This window comes from Dasypus novemcinctus, chromosome 31 (genome assembly GCF_030445035.2).
Source record: "Dasypus novemcinctus isolate mDasNov1 chromosome 31, mDasNov1.1.hap2, whole genome shotgun sequence".
Taxonomy (NCBI): domain Eukaryota; kingdom Metazoa; phylum Chordata; class Mammalia; order Cingulata; family Dasypodidae; genus Dasypus; species Dasypus novemcinctus.
In genome coordinates, this window is record NC_080703.1 from 29,313,981 (window position 1) to 29,339,393 (window position 25,413).

Below are 25,413 nucleotides of genomic sequence, written 5' to 3' on the forward strand. Positions count from 1 at the left end.
GAATATGTGTGTTTGTGTGTGTGTGCTCTTAACCCTTGAAATGTTAGGAAAAATAGTTTTACAGATGATTTAATTCACTACTTATTATCTTTTTAGGTGATTTCATCATACTTCCACTTAAACCCAGTTGGGAATAACTAATGAATAATGCTAAAATAGAAAAAAAATGTTCTAAGTAAAGGAAAAAATAAGATCACTAAGATCCCACAATGTAGCTTACATTTATAAAAGGGTCCAGTGGACCATATGGTCATTACAAGATAGAAGTTTTGTTGTATCTAAAAAACAAAAAAAGAAAAAAGAGAAATTTTCTCTTTGCTCTTTTGGTAAGAATAAATAAATAATAGTCTTTACAAATAACTAGAACTGCACACAAAAGAAACTAAAAAAGGAAATTGGATCCGATTGACCCTGAGGGTATACAGAAGGTTAACCAAAATAGAATATAAATGTGTTATGTTTCTCTTCAAAATATGCTTCTTCCTTATGTAAAATATCCAATATGGAAATAAATTGGTAAGAGAAATATCCAAACTATTGTTCAGGGAAAATTTATGCTCAAAAGTTGAAAAACCATCTCCCAAAGCAACAGGAGACTTTCCTGGGGAGTATCAATAACCACTCTGCTTTTCACACATCAGAGGGAAATTCTGATGTAATACTTAAAAACATTATGATCACTAGTGATTTCCCTAAAAATAACAGCAAGTCATGTTCAACTTCAGTAACCTTAAGTACTTTCTAAGAGCTGAATTTTCCCTAGTGAGGAAGGTTTAATTTCCTCCCTTCAGATATTCCTGCATGTAGTGACCCTCATCATACCAAGTGAAAAGCAGTTAACAGGAAATGTAGATTGGGATAATGAAAAGGGGCTTTACAAGATTTGCTTCACCCCCCGTCAGAACTATATCCAGGTCATTTTATTTTTAAAGTGCAAAAGAGAACCTGCAGGCAGTAAATGAAAATGTTGCAAATGAGTGGAGGTCGATACGCCTCATGACTCATAATGATGTTAAAAATTTTAATTTATGACCATGTTATAAAGGAATACAAATATTGACATAATTCAGTGACTTCTCTTCTTCAAATAATTTTTTTAAGCTTGTCCATTCATGGCCTCCGAAAAATTTTATCACTATGTGCTTCTTTAAATATGGCAACTAGAACATTTTCTTTAAAAATATAGAGAACGTAAGAGAATAGTAATCTTACAAATAATACATAATCCTAAAGTTAAATTACAAAGAATATGGATAATATCCATTTTATTTTAAGATATACAATTATAACTAATGCTCCTCTAAAAGACAAAGCTTTCCAGCTCCAGCAGAAGAATAACATATGGAGAGCTAATACAACAAAATACAGGGCAACTAAAAAATGTGGACAGACTTTGAAATTTATTGTAATATGATTGAATCTACATATTTACAATGAAAAAGCTGCATCAAATATTATAGTGCACCAATTTTGGCAAGGAGGAAGCCAAAATACTAGTAGTAATTATTTCTAGGTTGGAAGAAGAAATTTTTGGACAAAGAAATCCTCAAAGTTCCTGGAATAAAATAAATAGAATGCCTCAAAGATATTCACTTTTTGTGAGACATCTGAATTATGGCTAATCGTCTCTAAAACCTATTTTTAAAAACACTAAGTAGCTGAATATTGTACTAGAATCTATTCCAGAGTCAAAGCATCTACCAGGATTAAGCTGTCTATTTTGGAGACAGTGAAGAATGAGTATGAAATAAGTATGCCTGCCATAGCAAAGGCTGAACTCCTTCCTCCAAGTTTGTTCATTTCCTTCCATTTTGGCTACTTCAGGACAAAGTTTAAGATTTTATGCATAAGGGCTCTCAAGAATCAGGCTGAATACATAAAATTCTTCATGTAAAATTCATCACACTTACAAGAAGAAAACAGTCTACTGCTGCAAACCCATCAGAAATAACCCCTCTCTGGAAGCTCTGAATGGGCAAGAATTTCAAAGGACCCAGAAAGGAATACTCTGGAACATGCAACAACAGAAGAAGACTTAATTCCACAACTTGAGAGAGGGGGTCAACAGCCAGTGTGAAACAGATGCAATGTAACATTAAAAAGCTATATTCTTTCAAAGTATTAATGTTTTTAAAAAGTGAAATATTTCAAAGTTTATTGTGGTGAAACAAAAAGAGCTATGTAGTCCATGCAAGACATAAAATTGTATTTGTGCCAGTAGAGTGAGTTCAACCTTTATTGGTAATAAACAGAGACATTATATTTTCAGCACAAGGAATAAAATCACATTTGTGGTAACAGATGTCCTTCTTCCTGATCTCAAAGTAAACCCGAATAGTGTGCTCGTCATTCTTTTTCCACCCTTTTCCAAATCTACTTATTTGCTTTAAAACCTAAACCAAAGTGGCTGGGTTTCATTTAATATTTAACTTCTTCTCAAATAAAATGTTTTCACATATAGATTTTTGTAATATATTGGGACTTTTCTAAAGGAGAAAAAAAATTACTGTTATTTTAAAATTCAATAAACACCAGAGGCCAGTTCCTCTCACAAAATGATTTGCTCTAGAACTTAAGATGATAAAAGTAAGAATAAGCCTTATGAAACATACAGTTATTATGATCACTAAGCAGAAAATTTTTAACATCTTTAAGTTTGTTAAAAATTATCATTTTTATATAATAACCATATTCTTTTTAAAGTTAAAAATGTGAATATCATTAAACCATAATATTTATGATTTGAGCACACTTTCTTCGGAAATGACTTGAAATGTATTTTTTCACCTGTCTAAAAAGAAACATGTTGATACTTATCTTTTACCCCTGCTTTGAATTTACTGAAAAGGAAAACATTAAAAATACTTTGAAATAACAGAGCATAATGAAGTGAAAATTTCACCCCATTATTATATTCTAAAGCCATGGTTTCCAATTTTGAAAAATCTTCTTTTGAAATACACAAGACAAACTATATGGATAGTGTTAGTGTAAAGAAGATGTTATAAGTGCTAATTAAAATTCCTTCATTAAAAAAAAAAAAACCCTAAAAGCAAAACAAGCAAAACCCCTGCAATTAAACGGTGTATTTTAGTCATTGAAAATAGTTTCAGAGGATAAACACATACTAGTAATCCATACAAAAATGAGTTTTAAAACAATAAATTAAAAAAAAAACAAATAAAAAATGAGTTTTCAGTGGACAAAGATTTATTTCCCTATGAAGAGAGAGATTTTTAAAATAGGCAAACATAATATATGCATATGAATAAAAGCTCACGCTGGAGAGTTAAAAGAGTTAAAAACTCATATACCCTGTTTTGAAAGGCAGCACATTTCCAGTCTTTGCTCATGAGAATATTCATAGAGTAGGTATGCTTCTTGCAGTGCACTTTTATACCACTTCTTCTTCTTCTTACATTTTGTTGGCTATAGAAACACAAAAAGAATAAGATACTTACATTAAATTTTTTATTGTGGTAAAATGTATACAACATAAAATTTCCCAAAGATTCATTTTTAAATACATGATTTTTTTTCTTTAGCCATTTATTTTATTTTATTATTTTAGATACAGCAAGTTTGTGGGAATTTTGCATGTGAATAGCCAAACGGGTCATATTTTTGATTTACTAAAATAGTACAGTAATGGCACATCTCACACTTAGAAAATGACAAAAATTTAAGACCCCTAATGTGATAAAACAGTAATTATTAATACATTTTCTTAGAATAACATTGATTCCCATATAAGTGATAGAGCAATACTACTGAAATAATACAAATTGAAAAGCAAGTTTCTTATTTTAAGAAAATTAATTCCATTTGCATCTAGTTTTGATCTTATGGAAGATATTGAAAGATTCATGGAAGGTACTAAAACTTTCTATGCTCTAGTTTCCTCATCTTTAAATGATGAATAATCAATAATAGGACATATGTCATAGGGTGTCATAAGTACTTAATGAAATAAGAAATGACAGTTCTCTGGAATAGTAAGCACTCAGTGAGTTATTCTACTTGGACACATCAGTTTTTTCTAAAGGGTTATTTCGTTTTAAATACATGTACTTTTTGAAAAGAAAAGCAGAACAAAAGAATCTGAGTTAAAAGTAACTATACAAATTATGTGGTCCAATAATTTTTCCAGTCTCATTTTAGAACTTGCCAAATTAAGTTTTTATAATGTTTTTAAATGTTACAATTTATAAAATTTATGCTGCCATATTCTTTTCTAAACCTTTACATCAAAAGAGAAAGACAAGTGTTATTCTATTAAGTCATATTTACCACCTATATAAAGTTCATATCATAATCTTTGATATATAATTCACCATTCACACAGAAATGTAAATCTATATAACACATACATCTAATCCATTCAAAAAACGAAACTATATATTTTTTAAAGTTTTCCTCAAAATGTCACCTTATTCTTTTTTTAGATTTATTTATTTATCTCTCCTTCCCTCTCCTGCCCCCCTGTTGTCTGCTCTCTGGGTCCATTTGCTGTGTGTTCTGTGTCCACTTGTATTCTTGTCAGTGGTACCAGGAATCTGGATCTCTTTTTTGTTGCGTCATCTTGCTGTGCCAGCTCTGTGTGTGCAGTGCCACTCCTGGGCAGGCTGCACTTTTTTTCACGTGAGGCGGCTCCCCTTGCAGGGTGCACTCCTTGCGTGTGGTGCTCCCCTACACGGGGGACACCCCTGCGTGGCACGGCACTCCTTGTGTGCATGGGCTAGCTCACCACATGGGTCAGGAGGTCCTGTGTTTGAACCCTGGATCTCCCATATGGTAGGCGGATGCTCTATCATTTGCGCTAAATCCGCTTCCCTCACCTTATTCTTTGAGTTCCCAAATTAGTGTTGACCATCTGTTCCATTACATTTAACACTTTCACTTTATCATTAACCCTTTCTAATTTGTATTATAGTTATGTGTTCATGACTGTCTCCAACCATAAAATTAAAGGTCCATGAACACAGAGGCAATAAATAACATTTTATTTTTGTATCATTCACAGTATCCATTTGCCTAACTTAGTTCACTGCACATTATATAAGCATTCAGTAAGTGGTTGTTAAATTGTTAAACTGCATTTGTCCTAACACTGATAAATTTGGTACAAAAGCAGTGAAACAATATATTCAAACAAAAACTACTTTTGTACACAGATTCTATAAATTTATCCATTAATTAATTAAATAAGTTATTTAATGAGAGAAAAAGAGAAAGGGGAGATACAATTCAGTAAACAGTGGGAAATGTAAGCAAATTATTTTAAGAATATATAAACTAGCTTTTGCAGATTTAAGGTATTTTTTGCAAATCAAACATTACAATAAAAAGTAAGAAATTATAGGTAGTGAAAAATCCCATAAAAACTGCTATAGTACTAACTAGTTGATGTTAAGGTAATTTCTTGAGAAAACTAATTTGATATAGCTAAAATAAACTTTGGAGAGTTGGGAAACAGAAAAGTTTTGTTTAAAATTAGTGTCTGGGAGTCTTTAAGAACTTATCCAAAGGTATATGCCACCTAGTGGTAATACAATTAAATACCTTCTAAGGAACTCATAAGCTAAGGCTTATTTTATTTAAAAATTTTTGAATTCGAGAATTAGACTCACTATGCATTGTATTTTAAATAATGTTTTTCATTGAAGTGAAAGATGCACACTCTAACAGTATAGAATGTGACTTCTTTCCCATCCCCAGTACTCAGTATTCCTTCCCAAAGCAACCATTATTATCAGTTTCTTTTGTAGTCTTCCAGAGATATTGCTTGAATCTACAGACATTTATATCATAGATAAAAATATCCAATTTTTTTTTGTCCTGAACTTTTAAAATCCTAAAGATATATTTTTCAACAAAACCTGTGTATGTCTCATAATTACAGAACTTTCGAATCAGCTTATCTCCCAACCTAAAACAAAACCTAGACAAGTTTTAAAATAGGTTAAAAAGGTCAGTGAAGCTCTGCAAATTTTCAAGGAACTAAACGCTTATAAATTCAAGGATTAAGATCAATGATTTTGGATGAGAATATAGAAAGGGCTGGGCTAGGCACACTGATCTTCAAATCCGAGTAAATCCTACGATCCATGAGAATTCCATGTCCTTTATTGTGCCTACATAACTTTGGCAACTTGAATTTTCTCAATCAGTTTTATTAAAGTTAGGAAGGAAGAAAAAAGAAGTAATGATCATGGAAAGAAAAGGAAGGCATTTCATCTAAAAATTGATGTGAATTGTTAAGGATAAATGCATTCTTGATAGAGAAATAAGCATGGAAATGTTTTGAGTTGGTAAGAGGTTTCAGACAAAACAGATGGCTAGATAGGGAAAGATAGAGACCTGTGTTTGAGAGAATTCCTAGCTAAGTTTAAAATTGAAAAGTCAGGAAACCACTAATCTATGTAAGCTAGTTTCAACCAGGTGTTACTGGACAAGGAAGGACTTAGTAACATTTCTCCCTTTCCCAGAGCTTAAGGGGATAGTTGAACATCCCTTCTCAATTGTATGTTGACTCACTGAATAAGGTTTATGTTATTACTACAGATTAATATGGAGCAGAAAATTTAAGGAAAAGAGCATAAAAGTATTTCTTTACTCAGTAAGGACAGTGGAGAAAAATCTGAGCATTGGCAGAAACTCCTTTGTTGCTTCTTATTTTAGGACTGCTTCTCCACATTAGAATTAATTAAGATATAACTTGGCTTGTATCACACAAGGAATTCAGGTCAGGATGCCAGGTTTTTCTTTTCTTTTTTATTATAGGTTTACAGAAAAATCATGCAGATGGTATAGAGTTCCCACATAAAACCCAAACACGTACACAGTTTTCCCTATTATTTACACTTTGCATTAGTGTGTACTTTTGTTATTGATGAGACAATATTATTATAATTATATTATTAGCCGCAGTTCATAGCTTACATAAGGATTCACTGTTTACACTGTTTATGTTGTTTAATATCCACATTTGTGAATTTTCCATTTTTTCCTCTGATAATTCATATCTAGCTTTATTCCACTGTGGCTGGAGAAGATTCCTTAAATGATTTCAATATTTTTAGATTACTGAGACTTTTTTTTGTGACTTATGATAAGGTCTAATGTGGAGAATGACCGCTGTGTACCAAAGAAAACTGTGCATTCTGATGATGTTAGGTGAACTATTCTATATATATCTCTTAGGTTTAGTTGATTTATAGTATAGATCAACTCTTCTATGTCTTTATTGAATGTAGTATATTAAAGTCTCCTACTATTAATGTAGAACCATCCATTTCTTCCTTCAAATTTGCCAATATTTACTTCATATATTTGGGGGCTCTGCTGTTAGGTGCATATATAATTGTTATGTCTTTTTATTGAATTGCCCCCATTATGAATACATACCATCCTTCTTTTCCCCTTACAACAATATTTTTAACTTAAAGTCTATTCATCCAATATTAATATAGCTACCCTAGCTCCCTTTTGGTTACTATTTGCATGGAATATATCTGTGTGTGTGTGTGTGTATATATATATATATATATATATATATATATATATTTATTTATTTATTTATCCTTTCATTTACAACCTACTTGTGTTTTGAATTTAAGGTGAATTTCTTGTAAACAGCATAAAATTGGGTCATTCTTTTTAATCCATTTATGCCAATCTCTGCCTTTTGAATGGAGGGTTTAATCCATTTACATTTTAACTAACTTCTGATAAAGCAGGACATTTTAATGTATTTTGCTATCTGGATTTTGTAAGTCATACTTTTTTTGTTCCTTAAATCTTCCATTAATGTCTACTTCCATATTTATCTGATATTTTTGCAGTGTATTCTTTTGAGACATTTTTTTCAATTCCTTCTTTATATAATTTTTTTCAGATATTTTCATTGTGGTTACCATGTGGTTTAAATTTAACATCATAAATCTACAATAATCATGTTTGATTTGATATCAACTTATTTTCAATAGCATACACAAACACCATTCCTATACTTCTCTATCCCTTCATGTTTTTGTTACACTTGTTACAAATTATATCTTTATACATTGCACATCCAAAACCATAGATTTATCACTTATTTTAGGCATTTTGTATTTTTTTAAGTTGTCAGAAGGAAAAAAGTGCAGTTAAATACCAAAGATACAATACAATAGTACTGGCATTCATAATTACCTATATGGTTAACTTTACTGGAGGTCTTTATGCTATTTCAAACTATTGTCTAGTGTCTTTTTCTTTTACACTGAAGAACTTCTTTTAGCATTTTTCACAGAGCAGATATAGTAGTAAAGAAGTCCCTCAGCCTTTGTTTATTTATAAATATCTTAATCTCCTCATTTTTGAAAGGCAGTCTCACCCAATATAAAATTCTTGATTAGCAATTATTTTCTTTCAGCATTCTAAATATTTTGTCCCACTGCCTTCTTGCCTCCAAGATTTCTGACAAGAAATCAACACTTAATCTTATTGAGGCTCCCTTGTTCATAATGAGCTCCATTTCTCTTAGTTTTCAGAACTCTCTCCTGCTCTGGCAGTTCAAAGTTTTACTACAATGTATCTGAATGTGTTTCATCTTGAGTTTATCCTGTTTGAGGTTCATTGGGATTCTTGAATGTAGATATTCATGTCCTCATTAAATTGGGGGATTTTTATTCCATTATTTCTTTGAATATTTTTTCTACCCTTTTCTGTTTTTCCTCTCCTCTGGGGCTCCCATAATGTGCATACTGGTACACTTGATGGTATCCTAGAGGTCTCTTGGTTTTTTTTCTTTCTCTTCCTAATATTGAATGATTTCAATAGTTTTAACTTCAAGTTCACTGATTCTTCCTTCCGCTAGTTCTAATCTGTTGTTGAAGTCTTGTAGAGAATACCTCATTTCAGTTCTTGTGATCTTCAAATCCAATATTCCTGTTCGGTTCATTCCCCAAATTTCTATCTTTTTATTTAGAACCTCATATTGTTCATTGATCATTTACCTTGTTTTCTTTAGTTATTTCTTGATGTCCTTTATGCCTTGAGCATGTTGAAGATTTTTTTTGTTGTTAAGTGTTGGGCTGGTATTTTCAAAGTTTGGTATGCTTTGTTAATGTTTTCTGAAGTTTTATCTCATTCCTTTAGATGAATCAACATTTCCTGTTTGTTTTGTGATTTTTTTGCACATTGTACAATTTAATATTTTTTGTGTTACCTCTGGAATTTTGTCACTAAGCTGTCTGTTCCTTAAGTTTGTTTCTGGCTAGTAATATAACGGAGATTTGTGTACTTGGACTTAATGAGAACAAGCCAATGTGAAAAGCGCCTTTCATAGTTTTGCAAATTGGCTTTGGGTTGGCTGGCACTCTCCTTCACATGAAGATGAGATTGAGGTGAAAGCACAGGGTCCACTCTGCCTATTCTGAGACTGCATCTTGTCTCAGCTTGTGCTTGTGGCCTTAGAAATTCCTTTGTTTACAGAAATCCAAATGCCTCCTCTACTCTTAAAAGAGGTAATCCTTTGTCCCAGGCCACTTTGATTTAATTGTTTCTTACACTGCTTTGGTGGTTCAAAAGCTGATTCTGCCTGAAGGACAAGTTCTAGGAAGGTGAGCCAGAGACAAATGTCCTGATTCAGTCCTTCAGACTGCCACCCAATAGACTGGTACCAAAATACAGGCACTCCAGTATGCGCATAAGGATTATTCTGCTCCTCCTGGAACAGGGTCAGGGAGGGACCCACAATAGGATGGCAGGCAGTCTTCACAATATGTAGGGGAGGGTGTGAACAGGGAAGCAGTAAAAATATCCTAAATTCCTAATTTTAAAGTTGCATTTTTTAAATTTAGCATTCACCTAGATACTGCAAACCTTTAACTATTTCCAGAGTTTTGAAGAAGATGGTTCTGCCATTTTTTGCTTGCTGTTCATCGATTCTGTAGAGGAATAGAATCCTGAAGCATCTTACACCACCATTTTTTGATCAGACATCTCCAAGCTCTGCTTTTGATCTCCCACAATAGAAAACTCCACTGAGGCATGACCTCAACATAAGTGGCCTGACCTCAACATAAGTGGCCTGACAACTTCTTGGAATAAAAGACAGGAAAAAATACAAACTAAACCAGAATTATTATCAACTAACTGCTGGTGTTTGGTTAATGGTAAGAAAGAATTTCTTAGCTCTGGGACTTTGAATATTAGAATATATAAGTGCTGGTAGAGTAGCCTTTCCCCTTCACCCCTTGGCATCCAATCCTTTACCTATTACTTTCCCCTAATTTTCCCCATAGAACTCATCAACAATTAACACACTATATCTTTTTCTTATTTATTTTTCTACTACCTGTCTCCAGCCGCTAATATTGGTCTCATGAGTGCATTGAATTTTGTCTGTTTTCTTCAATTCTGAGCCAAGTAGAATTTCAAAATAATAAAGTCTCAGTAAATATTTACTGAGTATTGTAAAGAGAGAGTTTTTCTTCTGGGTGGCATGGGTATAACCAAGGCAGGATATCAGAGATGAAACTGAAAGGCTGCTATATATTAATCCCAAATTATATGATTACACCCACAAATGTAAAAGGAACATTTATAAATATTATGACTATCTGGCATTATGGTGATATTACGTCTAAGATAATGTAGAGCTTCATTTTCTGTAGAGAACTAAGGTATGTAAGTATTTCATGGATAACTAATTTTTTTCTATGATATTAGCAACATTTTTTTCTTGAAGAAAAAATTATGTCTACTCTCAGGCACTTTACTATATGAAAAAAATATACAAGTTTAAAACTAAAGTAACTCAATCAGTAGCTTCTTAATATAACCTATTTGGGGGATAGCAGAGCCTCAGGAATATTCTTTAGTTATAATGAGACCTCTACACTCCAAAATTATCAATTCAAATTTTGATTATATCAATATTAAATCAAAATGAAAATATAATTACAATTTAGAAAATGCATCTTTTAGACAAAATGTTTAGCATACATTAAAAATCCAGAAAACTGGAATGATAAGGACTGAGAAACTGCTTTATTGAGTTTTGTAAATTCACTGAAATGACTTCAAATGTTGACCATTGCTTTAAATTATTTCTTATATAATATGCCTTTAGAAACATGGGGATATGGTCATAGTCATAGATTCCATAGTCTAAAGATTTTCCTTTGGAATGTATTTCCACTCAATGGTTGATGATCAAGACTACATATGTATTATAAAGTACTTTGCCTGGTGGTTTATATCAAGTGCTGCTGTTTATTCATTCAAACTTGTACCATGCCTGCTGACTCTAACCATGTATTGCACTGATACACTGTTCTATTTATTATCATGCTAAAGCTATCACTCTTCTCCTATGTTGGACAGAACATTTTCACTTAAAGCAAGCAGGTGAGTACAAAGTTAATCACAAGGATATCTTGTCTTCCTAAAATTGGATTTCAGCAACAGCGGTAAGTGTACTAGATAGTAAGAACTTTGCTGTTCCTTTACTCCAAAAGATGGTCATATCACATGCACGTGCATCTCAGAAGATTTAGCTTTGGTCTCCTTGGCTCCTTAATACTTGCTGTCCCTCTCACCTGTCATCTTTAAAATAGGTTCACATAATCTCATATAAGCAACTCTGGATTGTTTAGACAGCTTACTCAAATTATTGAATATTTTGAAGCAAACATTTTTTGAAAATCTTATTAACTTGTTGCTTCCTCTGCTTAAGTTTTATGTAGACATAAACAAGACTTTTGCTTACTCTAAGTCAAGTAGGATTTTAATATCAAAACAACTTCTGGGAAGCAGACTTGGCCCAATGGATAGAGCATCCACCTACCACATGGGAGGTCTGCGGTTCAAACCCCAGGCCTCTTTGACCCGTGTGGAGCTGGCCCATGCGCAGCACTGATGCGTGCAAGAAGTGCCGTGCCATGTAGGGGTGTCCATCGCATAGGGGAGTCCCACGCTCAAGAAGTGTGCCCTGTAAGGAGAGCCGCCCAGTGCAAAAGAAAGTGCAGCCTGCCTGAGAATGTTGCCGCACACACGGAGAGCTGACACAAGATGACACAACAAAAAGAAAACAGATTCTCGGTGCCACTGATAAGGATAGAAGCGGTCACAGAAGAACACACAGAAATCATCAGACAAATGGGGGGTGGGGGCGGGAAGGGGAGAGAAAAAAAAATCTTTAAAAAAAAACAAACTTCTGTCTCTCCATTCCCCCTACCCTCACTGGAAAGTATAAACCAGTCAAGTTGGCAAAAAAAAGTCCAGCTCTGATAGCCTGCTCTTTTACATCATCTGATGCTATATGTCAGATGTAATACCAAAATACAATGAGAACCAGGAGACAGAATCTGTAAAGACAGAGAAAATAGGTATTTGTGGGGAGACAAACTGCTATAATATTGTAGTTCTTGAGATCCACTGAGCAGCCTATAATCAACCTGGTTAAAAATATAGAGTCTCAGGAAACTCTTTATTAGGTAGGTTTAGGAATATATAATTTTAAAGAGCTCAGCAAAAGAATGTGATGATCAGCAAGTTTGGGAACCAATAGTAAAGTAAAACAACAAGAACAACAACCAAACAAAATAAGACCCTGCCACCGAGGTATCCAAGTTTGTATTAATAATAACCAGTTATGATATTACAAGGGAATGAAAAAATCCTAGGTTTTAATGAGAGAATGATGAGCCTCCCAAGTCAACAGCTAGGAATCAATGCACTAAACATGAAGATAAAACATTGTACATCTTTGTCAATCTTTGAAAAGCCCTAGTTAAAGGTTAAGTTAATTAATCAGGTTGGCTGAATTAATAGTAGGAGATGAATAAGAAGGCTTTTGTGATTTTCCAGTTTATAGATGTTAGCTTATTAACAATTTGGTATGCATATGAAGTTTAGAAGCAGATGGCCCATTGTAAGCTTCAACTGAGTTGACATAAAATGTAGAAACCTAGAGTTGTATCAGAAGACCTGTGCTCCAGTCCCAGTTCTGCTTTTACATAACTTCAAGCAGGTCACTTAATCTGAGCCTCATCTTTCTTATTAATTAATGAAGATGACACAAAATAGTACTTTATAAAAAGCACTTCATAAAATGAAAACAGTTTTCAAAGGTTAGCTATCATATGTTATTTTCAAATATTAGTCATAAATTATCAGAATACAAACATTTATCATTTGGTCTCTGCAGTCCAAGAAAATGTGTACATATTTTATTTCCAAAGGAGTTCTATTATTTAAATAACACAATATGATTTTTTAAATTTACTAATTATCCAATAATTGCCAGGCATTGTCCTAAGCACTTCAAAAATAACTCATTTTAATTTTCTAACAAGCTTAGAAGGTAGATACTATTATTATTCATTTTACAGATGAGAAATCTGAGGCAGTGAGAAGTTTAGAACTCATCCAAGTTCACATATTTAACAAGTGATGGAGCTGGGATTCAAACAGGCAATTTAACTCCAAAGTTATGTGCTCAACCACTACAATATGATATCATTTTGCTGTAAAGCAATACTTTTGCAAAAATCTTAAAGGTAGTGCTATAAAGCGCTCCTTACCCATAACATTAAAAGAAAATTGCACTGAAAATGATAGAAAATAGTACCTTGTAGGATTTTCTATATCAGGTCACTTTTATAATGCTTAGGAAAAGATTTTCTAGGACTATTAACCAGTAGCTAAAATTTCAAATGAAATTTATTCATTGTGTACAAAGTAAATTGTTTTTTATATTTTCTGATTTCATTGTAGAATTTTTATTTTGCCAAACTGAAAATAAGCCTGTAGCAAGTAGTTGTAAATGCTACTATGTTAAATTACAGTGAAGTACTGGCAATATATTGATGAAATAAAGTACAGGATGCAAATAAACACTGAGGCAAGAGCTAGTTGTTAAGGCCTGTGCTTACTCAACATGTTGCTGTCTCCCACTGCTCTAGTCGGGCTGACTACTCCAGTTAAGATCATTACACCAAACTGGAAGAAATGTACAGATTCAAGTAAGTCACTCAAATAAGTATGTGCTCATTTGCACTGAGCCTAAAAAATGTCAGCATGAGCCCGAGGGATTTTAAGCAACAGTAGTAATGGACAGAAGACATGAAACTAAAAGAAGGTAAACATTTGGCTGTTATTTTTCAGACCAGGTTTGTTTGTGTTTTCTGGAAATAATGTGTTTATGAGACAACACGGGCTGTATTTATTACAAACAGATGGCTCAGGTTCTGTTTACAGTAGAATCATAAGAGCAGGTGGGAAATCTAGGTGAAGAGGATTGTTAAATATGTGGTGCTGAATCAGTGAATTGTCAGCATGACTCATGGTCCCTTAAACAGAGAATAAGTATTTTTGGAAAACTGAGAAAACTATATATTGGAATTTCTTAGAAAAGAATACTGCTTTCTGGAAGAATCAATGTGAGAAAGCGAGTTAATATATTTGTCATGCATTCAGTGACAGGAGAAGTAAGTAACTATCTGTTCCTTCCTTTATAAACTGAGTGATGGTCATATTGTTTGAATTTGGACTTTCAACTTCAGTACATGAATTTGTACTACTTCATGTACTACCTAAATTACTAAATTAGCTAAATTCATTTAGCTACCTAAATTCATAACAGATGAAGTTGGGAAATGACAAGGGTGAATTCAAGAATTTATTTGGTGCAGCCAAGTCAGAATATATGTATTTATATAAATGTGAGTGAATCAGAAAAGCAGAGCAGAGATAGGGAAAGAAACTGACTTCATTCCATTGAAAAGAACATGAAAGATTATATTCCCTGTACTCTTTCTAAATTCCATCAAACAAATCTAAAGTATTCTTGAGGAATTGCAATATTTGGGCCTCTTCATTCACCAAGCAGTCAGATTAAGAAGGCTCTAACTTATATCTGCTTTCAATAGTTCTTAGCACTTCTGTTTGCACTAAACTAGAAAAAGCATTCCAGCAATGACCTTATTTCAGTCAAGTATAGAAGAACCAAAGAATTAGATGATTCTATTCTAGCTCTATTTCCCGCAATTTCTGGGAGCATCAGACTGGTTGATAAAGAATCTCAAAACCATGTTATATTTCACACATGATCTTAGTCAAAAGAAAAGATGTTATTTTCCACCTTAATATTGTTGGTCTCTTTTTGGTACTCCCTCCTGTAGGTGTGGCATTCAGGGAAGTGAAATAATTTAACTATATTTCACTTGTTTCTTCCAATGAATAATAATACTAACATTTTTTAAGTATACTATGTGCCAAGTACTACGCTAAAGATCTGTATGTATTGTCTCACTTAACCCTCACAGCAATTCTATGACGCACATACTATTATAACCTCCACTTTACAGATGAAATATCTGGGGTTTGTAAAAGTTAAGTGACTTTTCTGGGATTATCTGTCTGGTAAGGGACAGAGCCAATCATCAAATCCAAACAGCTTGACTCTATAACCTGTCTTTTTAACCACTATGACAGATTTATGTTTTCCTAATATGTATTACTACAATAATTTTTGTGGCAGATTATTCAGAGATAGATTACAGGTTAGAAAATATTCTAATTCCTTCATCTTTTCTTCAGGGGAAAAAAACTAATGAATGCTTAGAAAACAAAAGAAAAAGTCTTATACCAACAATACCAAAATAGCAAATTTTAAATCAAATATGGAATTACTATGGGAACACTTTATTGAATGTTTGGTAGCTATATAGATTATTTGTGAGCAGTATCATGGTGCAAAAGTATTTTTTCAAATGTATTTTTCCACCAGTAGATCCTCAAGAGATTAGTAACCAGTTTCACTTCATTACTCTAAAAGCAAATGGTGCCTGATGATCTAGTTAAAACTCATTTGCTAATCCTTATTACAAACTTCACATTCTTTGAATTTGGGTCATAATGAATCTTAGAAGCAAAAACACTTGCTTAAATAGGTGCTAATCCAGAACCACTGATAAAATAACTACTGCAAAAGCAATATAAAAACATCAACAGTTCTTATTCTACTTTGGCTACTAGTCCTCAGATGGAAACATTAAGAAGTAAAGTGAGTAAAGGAGTTCCAGGAAGATGGCATTGGAGTAGGCAAGCAGGGCTCAACTCTCTCACAAAAAACAATGGAGAAAGGGCTAGAAGTTGCTTGAAGGACCTGCTTTGGGGATCCTCAGATCAGGACAGTGTTTCACAACTCAACTCACAGGAGGGTGAGAGACACAGAGATGAAGAATCTCAAACAACAAACTGTGAGTTACTAAACCTTCCAGCAGCCGGTAAGGGCTCCCCTTCCCCTCTCCTAACATATTAAACAGGGGTAAAAATCTTGGTTTATTGTAGCGGACTGAGAGGGGAGCAAATGGCTCCTTCCCTGTCAGCTGTATGTAAGACAATTAATCAATGATAATCACACAATTCTCCTAAATCAATTTAAAGAATTGAAAGAAAATATGACTAAAGAGATAAAGGATATTAAAAAGACACTGGGTGAGCATAAAGAACAATTTGAATGTCTTCAAGGAAAAGTAACAGATCTTATGGGAATGAAATACATGATGAATGAGATTAAAGATAAATTAGAGGCACATAAGAGCAGATTTGAATTGCTTGAAGACAGAACATCTGAACTAGAAAAGACAGGAGAAAAGAATGCGAAAAATGGAACAGTTCTCAGGGAACTGAATGACAATGCGAAACACAAAAACACACATATTAATGGTGTCCCAGAAGGAGAAGAAAATGGAAAAGGGGAAGAAAAAATATTTGAAGAAATAGTGACTGCCTGAAAACTTCTCAACCCTTATGAAAGACATAAATATCAATATCCAAGGACAACGCAACCCAAACAGAATAAATTGGAATAGACCTACCCCAAGACACCAACTATTCAGAATAACAAATATCAAAGATAAAGAAGATTCTGAAAGCAGCAAGAGAAAAGCAAAGCATTGCATGCAATGGAACTTTGATAAGATTAAGTGCCAACCTCACATCAGAAACCATGGAGAAGAGAAGACAGTGGTATGATGCACTTAAGGTACTGAAAGAGAAAAACTTGTGAGAAGAGAGGTGATGTTATAAACATAGATATGTAAAACATCTGCCATGTTTATAACGTGGCATTAACTAACAAAAGGACAAATTCTATTTGTGCAGAGCACCAGGGGACAACAGATACTGGAGGATTCCACAAACAATGACTAAAAGAAAAAAATAAAAGAAACTTCAAGAGCAGGTAGGAAATGTATGTCCCAACCCATGAGCCTAGATGCCTCTCCCTCACAGCAGCCTGGGAGTCACACAGAAGGAGCATGGCCCAAGCTTTGCCAGCCACAGATGCAGACTATAGACCCACCCACAGCAGCAAGTTAGAACCTCAGGCACAGGGTCCCAAGTCTGCAGAGACCCGGGGAAGAACACAAGTCACAGAGTCATGCTGCATTCAAAAGGGACCCCAGGGGGTAAAAAGAAAAAGAGACTGTGGCAGAACTGTTGGCTGAGGTGTGTGTACTCAACGCACTTTCTGTTGGTTGGACCACCTAAATGCAAAACAGACATTTCTGGAGTGAACCACCTTTTTTGGATTGACCCCATCTGGGTTCCCTATAGTGGGATACACTAATGGAGAAGAAACCAGAGGCAGAAAAACCTCAATGGAAAAAAAGGGGGGTGGGGTGAAGGTAAGTTGAACCATTGAGAGGCAGAAATGAAAAGTGTAAGGAAAAGGGGGCACAGAGTGAGGGAGAGAATTGAAACAAAGCATAGGATCTGAGGGGAAGGGGGTTGGAATTCTATACAAAACCAAATATTATATATCAAGATTTCCATAGAAGGAACTGAGGAAAGGAAGCTTTCTCCTAGAGGTGAAAAACTGCACAAAAAGTACAACCTTAAAATCTGTATTGCATATTCAAGGCAAGAATCAGATGAAGAAGAGTTGAGAAAACCTGAATTGTTAAGCATGGGCTACTGTAAAGACTTAGAATAACTTGGACCAAGCATCAAAGAAGAACCTCAACACAAAGCCAATCAACAATAAAATGCTATACAAGAGGGAGAACCCAGCCTTCAAAGATAACTTATCAAGATTATCACATGCCCAGAAATCAACAACAACAATAAAAAACAAAAACAAAAACAAAAGCCATATGAAGAAAGAGAATTATACAATTCAGTCAAAGAAATAAATTAAAATTTCAGAAGAAATACAGAATAGGGAACAACTAATCAAAGAAGTTCAAACAAATGTCCTAAATAAATTCAATGAGATGAAAATATGGACATAGACTTAAAGGATATTAACAAGACAATGTGTAAGCATAAAGAAGAACTTGAAAGTATAAAAAGAAGCATAAGAGAGGAGCAGATGTAGCTCAACTGGTTGAGCATCTGCTTCCCACATTCAAGGTCCCAGGTTCAATCCCTGGTACCGCCCATAAAACAAAACAAACAAATGAAAAATCAACTTTCATTGGGGAGCCAATTTATCTTGTGGTTGAGTATCTGCTTCTATGAATGAGGTCCGGGGCTCATTTCCCAGTACTTCCTAAAAATATATATAATAAAAAGAAATAAAATAAATAAATAAAAAGAAGCAAAACAAATTTCAGGGATGAAAGGGATAATAATATAGATTAAAAATACACTAGAGGTGTCAAGAGTAGATTTGAACAGGCAGAAGAAAGAATCAGGAAACCAGAAGACAGGACAATCAAAATCATAATTGAAGAATATATACACTGTACATACAGGGCAACACCTATTACAGTGATGAAAGGCAAAATGTCAAAAACAAAGTTTTCTGATATTTTTCATTTTTCAATACTCCAATTTATTTTTTACTTTATTTTAGTTTTTCTAAATTAGTATGTATTCTATTTCTAATCTTTAAGCCTATCATTACTAATTCATTTTCCTACTAATTGAATTTGGCAATATATTAGGCTTCATTTTTGAAAAAGTTTTGGATCACAGAGGGGTTCAACTATGGCAGGGGAAGAGCACTGGTGTGGGGTGTCATTGATGGGGAACACAAGGTTAGGAGGGAGTTTTCCAGGGCATGTATATAAGGTATATAAAAGTGTTTGAATATTTGTTGTGTATTGTCTTAGACACAATAACTGAGGGAGTGCTGAATTCCTAGCCTGGGGAGCTCTGTCACATTCCACGATGGAAGAGCAACAATCCCCCAAGTGCAGGGGCAAAGATCAGTGAAGAAGGATGGTCCAATGATGGGCCCTTGATTCTGATGACAATGCTTATGAGCCTGTATCTTGAAATTTTAACTAGGCCTAGAGCTGCAGGGTGCTGAAGATTTACCTCCTGAGAGCCTCCACATTGCTCAAATGTGGTGACTCTCTAAGCCAAACTTAGCATGTAAATGTATTATCTTTCCCCCAGTGTGGGACATGACTCCTGGGGATAAGCCTCCCTGGTGCCAATGGCTTCCTACCCATCACCAGGTGGTGATGCAACTAGAAAAAGACCTTGAAGAAAAGGAGGAAATGGTAAAGACAAATGAGCTCATATGGCTGAGACCTCAAAATGAGTTAGGCGGTCATCAGAGGGGTTGTGCTTACGCACATCTCAGCTGGATCTCAGAGACAGCCAAAGTAGATACAACCCCAGGTACTGGTGCTCCTGAGGGCTATGTAGACACACAGGTTCTACAGTCATAGCAGATGGCTCTGGAGTTCAGTGTCTTGCCAGTGGGCCCTTCTTTGGAATTTGTGCTCCTGAATGTGATGGAGTTGGACTCAGATGTGACCTCTCTACACATGCCTCTTCTGTCACTTTTACTAAACCTGTGGTTGGTGCTGGGGTTGGTGTATGCTCAGGGGACTTGAATCTCTGGACTGCCCATGTGCCAGCTGGGCCCTGAGCCTCAGCAGAGTTGCAACACCTACTCTCCGGTTAGTTTGACTTACCCAGGTCAGCTAAAAGGGAGGTGAGGATGGTCAACCACCACACCAGGGAACCAAGAGTGTCTATAACTGCAAGCAAGAGAATTGCATCAATCAGCCATGTGGGACCTTAGCCCACGCTCAATTTAGAGGTAGAGTGGACATCACCATCCCAGGGTCCACGGGATGGAGTATAAAATATGGATTAAAGTGGACTCACTGGTATTCTACTATAGAACTACTGGGACTCTAGCAATTAAGAAATTTTACCATTGATGTGGAGACAGTGGCTATGGGAGTTGCTGAGGGCAGAGAGAGGGAAGAGGGGGTATGATATGGGGGCATTTTCAGGACTTGGAGTTGTCCTGAACGATATTGCAGGGACAGATGCAGGACATTATATATCCTACCATAACCCACTGAATGGACTGGGGAGGGTGCAAACTACAATGTAAACTCTAATTCATGCAGTGTAGCAGTGCTCCAAAATGTATTCACAAAAGCAATGAATGTGCCACAATGATGAAAGAGGTTGTTGATGTGGAAGGAGTGTGTGGGGGTATGGTGTGGGGTATGCGAAAACCCCTTATATTTTTGTAATGTAACATTTTTTGTGATTCTATGTATCTTAAAAAAAAAAAGACAATTAACAAAAATTTGTTATTAAAAAAAAGGGAAACTGACCTTAGGCAGTGAGAGCCCCAAACTGCCCTTGCAGTGAGGATTAACTAATAACAGCTGTAAAGGGCCTGCCTCCAACTTCTTTTATATTTCTCCTGACTCCCCCTACTGCTCTGCACATCTCTAGGATGTTTCTTGGTGCACTGGAAACAGGGCTGCCTGCCTCAGCTGCTGCTTTTGAAAACACCCAAAGACAGTGACTCTCAAACTGGTCTCAGGACCCCAAAGAGCTTTAGTTTACCTAGGCAATAGTGATCCAGATTTATCAGATTAAAAATTGAAACAGAGCATTTAAGAATGTTTCTTTATGCATTTAAAAATAATCATAAACCCACTGCATGTTAACAAACCTAATATTTTTTTCATGAAAAATAACTTTCTCAAAATAAAAAAAAATAGATTAGTGAGAGATAAAAAAAGAACATATAAAGAAAAGAATAGAAAAATTTTAGTAGGGTCTCAGGGATTTAATGACAGTATGAAGCACACAAACAAATGTGTCATGGGTGTCCCAGAAGGATAAAAGAAGGTAAAAGGGGCAGAAAAATTATTTGAGGAACTAATCGCTAAAATTTTTACAATTGTTATAGAAGACATAAATACACATTTCCTGAAATGCAACATATTCTAAATAGAATAAATGCTAGTAGACCTACTCTGAGACATTTACTACTCAGAATGTCAAATGCCAAAGATGAAGAGAGAATTCTGAAAACAACAAGAAAAAAGTAATTTGTCACATATAAGACTAAGTGCCAATTTATCACCAGAAACCATGGCAGTAAGAAAGCAGTGATATGATATATTTAAGATACTGAAGAGAAATACTGCCAGACAAAAACTCTTTATCTGGCAAAACTGTCCTTCAAAAATGAGAGAGCTTAAAATATGCAGAAATAAACAGAAGCTGAGAGGATTTGTCAACAAGAGATCTGCCCTACAAGAATTACTAAAGGATGTTTAGCAGGCTAAAAGGAAAAGACAGGAGAGAGTGGCTTAGAGAAGTGTGAAGAAATGAAGATTTTCAGTAAGGGTAATTAAAAGTGTAAATACAAAACCTGAGTACTATATCCTCAATATAAACTTTACTCTTTAATTCCTATAAGAGATAGACTACAGCTGAACAAGAAAAAGGCATATTTCCTGATTAATGAACATGTAAAATATAAAGAGGTAAAGTGGAACAAAAACAACATAAAGATAGGAAACAGAGGAGTATGGGAACAGAGGATGCATATGCTATTGAAGGTAAGTTGATATCTTTTCAAATTAGTAGGTTATAGATGTAGGTTGTGTAATACAAACCCCATAATAACCACAAAGAAAGTGTTTAAAAAATACAGAAACAGGGAAGCAGATGTGGCTCAAGCAATTGAGCTCCCACCTAGTACATGGGATGTCCCTGGTTTGATTCCCAGTGCGTTCTAAGACAGTGAGCTGGCGTGATGGGCAGGCGTGGCAAGCTGATGCAACAAGATGACACAATAAGAGACACAAGAAGCAAAAAAACATAATAAGAGACACAACAAAGCAGGGAATGGAGGTGGCTCAAGTAATTAGGTGCCTACCTTTCCATACTGGAGTTTCCGGCTTGGTTCCTGGTGCCTCCTAAAGAAACAAGGAAGATGAACAGGCACAGCAAGTAAAAACAATAAGAGGTGGGGGAGAAATAAATAAAATAAGTCTTGAAAATATATCTATATACACAAGGACAGAATTGAGAATGGGATCAGTCAGATACACTTCAAAATACCAGCTATACAGAAAATGAGGTTACAATAAAAGAAAAAAGAAAAATAAGATATGACATACAAAAAAACAAATAATGGAATGGCTGAATAAAATACTGTCTTTACAGTAATAACAATGAATGTTAATGGATTAAACTCCCCAATCAAAAGAAACAGATTTGAAAAATAGATTAAAAAAACATGGTCCAACTACATGTTGTTTACAAGACACTAGCCTTAGGCCCACAGACATAAATTGGTTGAAATTAAAAGAATGGAAAATGATATCCCATACAAATAGTAACCAAAAAAGACCTGGGGTAGCTATACTAATATCAGACAAAATTGACTTTATGTTCAAAGCTATGTGAGACGAAGAAGGATGCTATAGATGAATTAAAGGGACATTGCACCAAGAAGAAAAATCAATCATAAATATTTATATACCTAACCACAGTACCTCCAAATTCATGAGCCATTCACTGGTATAAGTGAAGAGAGAAATAGATACCTCTACAATAATAAAGACTTCTATACACCACACTCATCAATAGATAGAACACCTAGAAAGAAGATGAATAATGAAACAGAGAACTTGATTAATATGATAAATGAGCTAGATCTAAGAGACATATACAGGACATTGCACCCCAAAACAGTGGGATATACATTCCTCTCAAGTAATAGCACATGGATCATTCTCTAGGATAGACCACATGTTTGGTCATAAAAACAGTGTCAATAAATTTTAAAAGATTGAAATTATACAAATCATTGTCTCTGACCATAATGGAATGCAGCTGGAAATCAGTAATAGGCAGAGAAATGTAAAATCCACAAATATATGGAAGTTAAGTAACACCCTCTTAAACAATCAGTGGATGTAAGAAATTGTAAGGGTAATCAGTAAATATCTTGAGACAAATGAAAACAGGAACACAATGTATCAAAACTAATAGTATGCAGGGAAGGAAGTGCTGGGAGGGAAATTTATAGACCTAAATAAACACTTAAATTAAAAAAGAAGAAACAGTTACAAAGACCTAACTGCACACTTGGGGAACTAGAAAAAGAACAGCAAATTAACCCAAAGCAAGTAGAAGGAAATAAATAATAAATATTAGAGCAAAAATAAATTAAATTGAGAATAAAAAACAAGAAAGCATAAACAGAACCAAACATCTGTTCTTTGTGAAGATCAATAAAATTGACCAAAACTTAGCTACACTGACAAAGAAAAAAAAGAAGATACAAATACAATCAGAAACCAGAGGGGGACTTTACTAATAACCCCACAGAAATAAAAGAGGTCATAAGAGGATATTATGAAAAACCATGGCAACAAATTAGACAATTTAGATGAAATGGACAAATTCCTAGGAACACATGAACAAACTATGCTGACTCTAGAAGAAATAGACCTTACCAGACCAATTACAAGTAAAGGGATAGATAGAATCAGTTATTAGAAACATCCCAACAAAGAAAAGCCCAGGATCAGATGGATTCACAGGTGAATTTTACCAATCATTCCAAGAAGAATTAATACCAATCCTGCTCAAACTCTTGCAAAAAATTGAAGAGGAGGGATACTACCTAACTCATTCTATGAGGCCATCATCATCCTAATACCAAAGCCAGAGAAAGATACTACAAGAAAAGAAAATTATAGACCAATTTCTCTTTTTGAATATAGATGCAAAAATCCTCAACAAAATCCTTGCAAACAGAATCCAACAACATATTAAAAGAATTATAAACCATGGTCAAGTGGGTTTTATTCTGGGTATACAAGCGTGGTTCAACATAAGAAAATCAATTAATACAATAAATCACATTAACAAAATGAAGGGGAAGAACCACATGATCATCTGAATTGATGCAGAAAAGGCATTTGACAAAATTCTTTCTTGATAAAAACACTTAAGAAAAACAAAAATACAATGAAACTTCCTCAATATGATAAAGGGCATATAGGAAAACCCACAGCGAGCATTATACTCAATGATAAAAAACTTAGAGCTTCCCGTCTAAGATCTGGAACAAGACAAGGATGGTCACTGTCATCAGTGTTATTCAACATTGTACTGGAAGTTCTAGCCAGAGCAGTTAGGCAATAAAGAGGAATAAAAAGCACACAGGGAGCTGATGTGGCTCAGTGGTTGAGTGTCAGCTTCTCCAATACGGGGTCCCAAGTTCAATCCCTGGCCCCGGTACCTTAAAAATAAAAGCATGCAAATTGGAAAAGAAGAAAAACTCTCCTTTTTGCAGATGACATGATCCTGTATATAGAAAGTGCCTAAAAATCTGCAATAATGATACCAGAGCTACCTTGTAAACAAATTCAGCAAGGTGGCAAGGTAAAAGATCAACACCTCCAAATCAGTAGTGTTTCTATACACGAGTAATGAATAATCTGAGGAAGAAATTTTTAAAAATTCCTTCTAAAATAGCACCTAAAAGGAGCAAATATTTAGGAATAAATTTAACCAAGGATGTAAGGACTAGTACACAGAAAACTATAAAATATTGCTAAAAGAAATCAAAGAAGACCTAAATAAATGGAAGGACTTTCTGCGTTCATGGATTAGAAGGTTAAATATCATTAAGATGTCAATACTACCCAAAATGATTTACAGGTTCAGTGCAATTCCTATCGAAATTTCAAGAGCCTACTTTGCAGAAATGGAAAAGCCAATTACCAAATTCATTTGGAATGGTAAGAGGCCCTGATTAGCAAAAAACATCTTGGAAAAAAAAAAATAGGAATGAAGTGAGAGGACTCACATTTCTTGACTTGAAAGTTTATTACAGTAACAGCATGGTACTGTCACAAGTATAGATATATCCAAGAATGGAGTTCATAAATAGACTCTCACATTTCTGACAACTTGATTGTTGACAAGGTTGCCAAGTCCACTCATTTGAGAAAGAAAAGTCTCTTCACTAAATGGTGCTGGGAGAACTGAATATCCATATGCAAAAGTGTGAAGAAGGGACTCTTTCTTATACCATATACAAAAATTAACTCAAAGTGGATCAAAGACCCTAAATATAAGAACCAGGACAATAAAACTCTTATAAAAGAAAATGTA

At 34.5% G+C, this 25,413-nt stretch overlaps 1 protein-coding gene across 1 annotated transcript in view; it reads right to left on the reverse strand.

Moving 5' to 3' along the window:
- ZCWPW2 (zinc finger CW-type and PWWP domain containing 2) overlaps window positions 1-25,413 on the reverse strand; it is a 148,001-nt gene that overhangs the window by 41,809 nt on the left and 80,779 nt on the right. The window contains 1 exon segment of the mRNA XM_058290656.2: window positions 3,315-3,429. Coding sequence (XP_058146639.1) covers window positions 3,315-3,429 — 115 coding nt within the window.